A 7,196-nucleotide genomic window follows, 5' to 3' on the forward strand; every position below is an offset into this window, starting at 1 on the left:
CTGGCTTCCCTTCTCAGGAGGAGGGAGGCCAGCTGGAGAGAAGGCTGAGCGCCCCTCCCTGCCTTCTTTCTAGCTGGCTTCCCTTCTCAGGAGGAGGGAGGCCAGCTGGAGAGAAGGCTGCAGGGCGAACGCGAGCCCTTCCCAGTGTCGCCCCAACTGGGTGCTTGGTCGGAGGACCCCACTGACCCCAGGATTTTGGGGACCATTTGAGGGCAAAAATTTCTCAACTTATAGTCAAATATATACGGTAACTGTTTGAAGAACAGTGGTGTCATCCCTCTTTGGGTGTTGTCCACACCCCATGCACCCCCCTAGTGACACCACTGCATGGGGGCAGTGGGGAAGCTGACTACGCTTTTAAGTTCTGGGCTCCGCTATCTCAGTGGTGATCTGGACATAACATGCTTACTTAGGGTTGACTTAAATCATTTTGCTACCTGAAGCATCTCTTCTCTCATATTTACAGAACTAGAGCAGAGTTTTACTTCTGAATTTTGCTTCAGTGCTGCTGCCAGGGCTGTATTTTGTTGTGTACCCAAGATCAACTGGCTAGTTTAAATGGCACAGAATAAGACACAGAATACACACAGCTCCAACAACATCTTGTTCCTGGTCCCCTACCCTCAGATACTGTCACTTTGCATAATAGTAGGATCCAAGTTGTTTTGTCTTAACAAGAGAAGCCAAGGAAGAAAATGTAATACTGTACATGCCGTTGGAGTTTAGAACAGTGCTACTCTATGGACTGTGAACAGCAAGTTTCCAGGAAAGAAAAAAACAGTTATACTCAGGGACTCCAGATCCCCCCAAGCACAGCCAGAATTATATTTTGAACTCTTAGGAGGAATGTAAATATTTATCAGGTAGATGTTATGTTTGATATTTGAATTCCTTATGTTAATGCATTGAAAATTTGGGTAGGTTACAGTTATCTCTACACATCAGGAATTATATTTGTCAGCTATGTAAGTGATTAGTTCTCAACCTGGCCAACCAAATTTTATCAATTTACAAGCTGGTTTCACCCAGTGTTTATAGCCTGCAAGGCTAACATCAGTTTGATGAGAGCAGATCCAAGTCTCCTGCAAACTTATGGCTCTATTATTATTATTATTATTATTATTATTATTATTATTATTATTATCCTTTATTTATAAAGTGCTGTAAATTTACACAGTGCTGTACATACATGCAGCTTCTTTGCGAGACCAGCCACATTCCATGAAAGCAACTCAAAGTGGGAATTTGAGGTAGTGGCTAGATTAGTTATTGGGGGCTACTGTAAACTTTTAGGCAGTGTTGACTCGTCAGATTTCTTCAGCTGCTTGCAATATTGAGGGGGATAATTTGTTCCTAATTCCTCATTAGGTCATATAGAGTTGTTACCACTACATCTAGTATCTGTCACAATTGAACAGTCGTGTCCCAGTTCAGTTATAATGTCATCCATAACAAGATGACACCCATTGTTTAATTTCCAGGCTGGCAACTTACAAGCAATTTTGGGTCTGCTCAACGGAAGTGAGACCTCTATCCTTTGGTTGGAAAATTGGCTCTGTACTGTAAAGGCCATTACTCAGGTTCAAGCAATTAAATACTGGCTGAAACTTACTAAAGAGATAGGAACAGTTCTTGTATTGATTGGTTTCAAAGAAATGTTGGAATTTCAAAGCAAAACATTTTTTTCCTGGAATCAAGAAATTTTACAACTTTCAGTTAGATTCTACCTCTGTTCACCTATCAAAATGTGTTCCTTGGTATGCCAAACTCCCTTTCCAAACAAGCTACCCACAATACCTAAATAATATAACTAACTTCAGAGATATGCCTTCACAGCCCTACGCTGTCAGTCTGTGACCATGGATGTGGTACAAGGGCGCTATCAAAGGACCATGTGGGAAGAAAGAGTTTGCCCATGTGGTTTCAACACAGTTGACAACCTATCTCATTACCGACTGGAGTGTCCAATTTATAAATATATAAAAAATGCCCTATACAAAGAATTAGGGTTGGTAGCAAACAACTATGACTCTGATTTATATTTAATCATTTTGTTATTAGAGGACACCAAAACAAGTATCTCTGAAAAGGTAACCTATTTTGCTTTTAAAGCACCAATCATAAGGAGGAAGCACTGTAAAAACAATGGTTGGGTTACAGGAGAGATCTGAATCTCTACTATCCCTGAATATTCCCAGCTCTGTAATTCAACCATATATAGTCTCAGTGTATTTGGTTCTTACGCCTATCTAGATTTATCTGAGCCCTCATTTTTGTCTTTGACTTTCTCTGCGTTATTCTGTTTTAAAGATGATTTTAACTTTGTAAACAATGTATTATTTTATAAGGTATTTGATGTGTTTGATGTTTTAGTTTACTATTTTTTATGCTTTTATGGATTTTTACAATGTATTGATGTTACATTTGTTTCGGCGGATTGATGTTTGTAATGGCATATGCTACACAAATACATTTATTTACTTACTATACTCGGGGTGTACAAATATGGTGCCAGTCCCTGGCACATTGGAGGGGAAAATCTCTGTTGGTCCCACACATCAAACAATTGCTTTAATGGGTAGTTCCTGTCAGAGTATAGCAGAGTAGCTGACAATTTTAGAAACGTGTTCACAGCCCTCAGCGAAGACAACAGCAGATGGCTGTCTTCCAGCAATGATGGAATGCAGGTACTGACAAGAACTCTTCAGGCTCACTGCCAGGCTTCTGCTGATTAACGACCAGAGAAACCAAGCTCCTGAAAGTGCCTATCTTTATTTACACAGTGCAACCAAATAACCAACACTACTATACAGAACTCACAACCAACTCCTCTCTACAAACCCACAACAATTACCGGAAGTCCCTGAGTTTATATAGACACCAAACCATGTGGTCTCACAAACTCAGCCTCTTCCTGTCCCACACAGAAAATTGTCCCTTTGTCTAATCAGATACATTTTCATCTTTGGCTTGCTGCATGCAGGCAGCAGAATGACCTTGTACCTATGAGCAACAGCTGTGGCTTGTTATCTTCGTCCTCCGTGTGCTGAATGCTTATGGTCACCACACATCTAAACATTTAATGTTAGCTGGATTTTAACCCTTAACAGTTCCAACAAAAATAACCTATGTAGAGTGGAGAAAGCATTGCAGAAAAATCTATTTTACACAGAAATACAAGCTTACAGCATATCAGTAATGAGTGAATCTTCTCTAAATAATAGTAAGTTTAAGTCCCTCCCTGCTAATGCTCCAAGATGATGAGTTGGGGTTGCATTGTCAGAGTATTAGTAAGGTGAATTTGACAGATTCAATATGCTCACCTGCACGGCCAAATATAGTTTTGGCATAATCTGGATGGTTGACAATCAAGATAGCTGCAAAGCCACTAAACCACCTAGGATAGGCATAGGGATATTTTCCTGCCCATTCCAAGATCTTATTGAGTTCATTGCCTTGAATGACCTGCAATGATAGAGTAGAAGGAGAAAATATATCATAAATTATTTCCTGATTATGTAAATATTGTTTTACAATATTTTACAAAGAGAAGTTTGCATGTTTATGCAGATTAGTGTTCAAAATGGGATTTTTATGTAGTCCATGAAAATCTGTTCTGTGAGTACAAGCCAAGAGAGACATTTTCATGTTCTCCATTCCATTGCAACACAAATACTATCTAAATACTAATAAGTGATGAATTAAAGATAGAATCTGGGAGCAGAAATCAAGGACTCTTACTAACAGAAAAAAAAAATCAGGGCCCCTAAATATAACAAGACTTGCTAATTATGTTTTTAAGCAAGAGAAGTAATGTTACTGATTCTCTATAGAGTGGTCCCCCTTCCATTAGACTGTTACATCCTACATCCAAAATTACCTTATTGCACCTAAGATCCTATGATGTAAAAACTATTAAAATCCAGTACAATTTAGTTCATTGGACAGAAACAGTGGTTCCCAATCCAAAAGATAGTACTAGGTAAAAGTGAAAGATATGAGTTAGAAAGTTAGTTAAATTTATCTACATTGAATAAAATTAGGTTCCATGATATCACAATTATCCTACAATTATTGCACGAATAAAGAAGAATTCTAGGGCCACTTTTTATTCGTGGGAATACTGCTCAAGGAAGAGGAGAAAGATCATCTGTCTTCTTAGTATTTCCACTACTGAACAAAAGGAAAGCAGGCATTCCTACAAACAAACTTGGAACATTCAGAAATTGAATTGTGTTTTCCTGATGATGCCCATGCTAGAAGGTTACACAATGTCTATTATTTCAATCAAACACTAATGCCAGGTACATAAGAGGCAGAGCAATGTTCAAGGTGACGATAAGATAAGATAAGCAGTATACTGCCTGTTAAGACCTCAGATCATGAGATCCCACACAAGATATTACTGAAAGAGGAGGAGGAGGAGACAATGATGGAGAAATTAAAAACTGATAGTGCTTTTAGGTGTCTTCAACTCAATAGCTGAGTGTAACATCAATTCTTCATCTTGTCCTGTCAAAAACACTGAATTTGCTTCATATGAATGGGATTACTAACTTTGTTTTTTCCTTGTTTTGCTACTGCTCATTGGAAAAACATATTGGGGGGAAATATTTGTGAAAAGGCTTTTTTTGTTTGAGGATAATGAAAAAAGAAAATCTTTACCCAAATTCAATGTTTACCAATAGAAACAATGTTTACAGAAACATAAGCATGGAAGAAAGATGACAACCTATTTTCAGTATGATGAACAATCCATACCATTGTTTGGTGGACAATCATAGAATTCACTCTGTTTCACATGTTTGCACTGTATTTCCAATCACAATTCTCTTGATGCTTAAAAACCTCATTAATACAACAGCACCCTGAAATGTGTCTGGACTACTCTAGCTGAATTATGACAGGCAGAGGCCTTGTCTGATTACAAAGAGAACAGATCTCCTGTATTACTAACACTTCTACAAAAGAGAAGATTTTGGCTAATGAAGTACAGCGGACCCTTGTTATATGCTGGGGTTTGGTTCCAAGATCCCCCGTGTATAACAAAATCCATGCATGCTCAAGTCCCATTAAATATAATAACATAGCAAAATGGTGTCCCTTATAAATAATGGAAAATCAAGGTTTGAAATTTTAAATTTATACTTTTTTTGAACATTTTCAAACCATGGATGCTTGAACCCATGTATAAAAAATCTGTGTATAAGACGGGCCGACTGCCAGCATAGCCCCCATCCCCTTTGCACCTGATCACTTTAACTACTGTTTTTTATGACCATAATTCAGTGCTCCCTTCTTTCTTCTTCCTGTCAAGGATGCAAAGCATCCTTAATAAATGCCACATTCATGCAGGTTTACGGTGTCTCTTAATTCAACAAAATACCTCAACATGAAATTTTAAAGCCACGTGAGATTCCATACTTCCAGAGGAAAATAAGGCAATGAGCACTATGTTTTTTTCTCAAGATCTCTCAAATTAGCAAATTGTATCTATACAAAAGTAGCAGCCTTCCCCTATGGGAAGCAAAGCACATACACATACAAGCTTCTGTGTGGCTTCTTATTACAAAATAACATCCTCTATATACGGCCCTTAATATTACAAGTCCAAGCAAACAGCATCCATTTTTCTTCTACATAGTCATTCAGTTTTTCTTAATTTGTTCTCATTGCCTTGTTGAGAGCACCATAAAATACCTCACACTTTCACTGAGCAATGAGGATAATGTCCCTTGTTCTTGCTTGCGAGGACCTACACTTCTTCTCCCTTGTCATCTTTCTTACCATTTTGTTGTTGCCAAAAAAACCAATGGCTGGGAGGGCCTGGGAAATGCTTGAAGGTGCTGAGCAGCTGCTTCTTCCTCCAGAACAGCTGAAGGACTTTCAGTAGCCCACAGATAAAGAAGAAGCCAATAAACAGATACAGAAATTGAGGAGAGGGGACTCCTGCCATTGTCTCCAGCATGGAAGGCATGGTGCTGCAGATGTTGTCCTTTTCTGAGAGCAGTGTTGCTGATGTCTTTTTATTTCTCTGGCTAGAGTTTCAGAAATCAATAACCAGTGACATTCCTCTCACACCTCTGGAAGGTCAGTGTTTGTGCTGAAATGGTCAGCTGATTCCCCTTTCACCTGGAGAGATCTGTAGATTTCTATCCTGTAAGGCAAGGAGAAAGGCCATTCACTAATATTTTAACCAATTTTCCAGAATAGAAAACAACCACCTGTGTTTTCAGGGTTCTGGCAGTTCAACAAATTAAATATTGCACTCTATACTTCTAATGGGATATGCATGTTACTCAGAAATCCCAATGAGTTCAGCATTAGTTGCCTCTTCCTGAACATAAATGTACAAAATGTTGCTAAAGGACACAGGAAGAGGACACCATGCTAGGTGAAGAAAATGGTGGCTTCCTTCTTCCCAGCCCATTGTCACAGCCTGCAAAACAGTTTCCAGATAGATATGGGGTTGCTGTTTATTGCTTTGTATTCTATTTTATGACTGGAAACATAAAGACAAGTCCAGTTGAAGGTGCAGTATAAACATTTTTAAAAATAAACAAATAATAAATATTGCATGACACAGCAACTGTTCCTTCTAAACTAGACCTAATTTGCTTACTTAATCAGCCGTTTCTGCCTGGCACTTCTTAATGGGGAAAAATGATTATTCTGGTGCCAAGTGGCAGGAGAAATGGAAAGAGAGAACACAATGATTTAAAGCTGTATGGAATTCTGAGAGGCTATGAACAAGTAGAGATTAAAGGTTTAGGCCCCATTCCCACTTGGCAGATAAAACGGATTATATTGGCGCGATTCTGATTCGGATTATGTTCTGAGTCTAATTCAATTTTTTTCCATCGTTTCCATTATGAAAAGGGGCAAATTACCTCGATTTATTTAGACCCTGTTTTCGTTCCCATTTATTTTAAATCACTGTATTTTAAAGCAGATTAATTTGCTCCCCATTCCCATTTGTGTCTGCAAGCTGTCAATCAAGCGCGTAGGCTTCAGACATCACAAGTGTTGTCACCTGATTGAAGACATTTTGACACAGTTTATTTTGCTCCCCGTTCCCATTTCTGTTTTTTTTGGGGGGGGGGGGGCAGCCAATGAAAATTGGCTGCAAAGACTCTTCTGTGTCTCCCCAGACTCCCTCTAGGAAAGAGAGAAAGAGCCTCTATTCTCCCTCAGAT

The 7,196-nt window shown here is 38.8% G+C and overlaps 1 protein-coding gene across 1 annotated transcript in view; it reads right to left on the reverse strand.

Annotated features, from left to right (window-relative positions):
* LOC121927840 (cytochrome P450 4B1-like) overlaps positions 1-7,196 on the reverse strand; it is a 47,227-nt gene that overhangs the window by 34,197 nt on the left and 5,834 nt on the right. The window contains 3 exon segments of the mRNA XM_042461775.1: positions 3,324-3,465; positions 5,788-5,808; positions 5,810-6,157. Coding sequence (XP_042317709.1) covers positions 3,324-3,465; positions 5,788-5,808; positions 5,810-5,977 — 331 coding nt within the window. The 5' untranslated portion in view covers positions 5,978-6,157.

Source organism: Sceloporus undulatus, chromosome 4, assembly GCF_019175285.1.
Source record: "Sceloporus undulatus isolate JIND9_A2432 ecotype Alabama chromosome 4, SceUnd_v1.1, whole genome shotgun sequence".
Taxonomy (NCBI): domain Eukaryota; kingdom Metazoa; phylum Chordata; class Lepidosauria; order Squamata; family Phrynosomatidae; genus Sceloporus; species Sceloporus undulatus.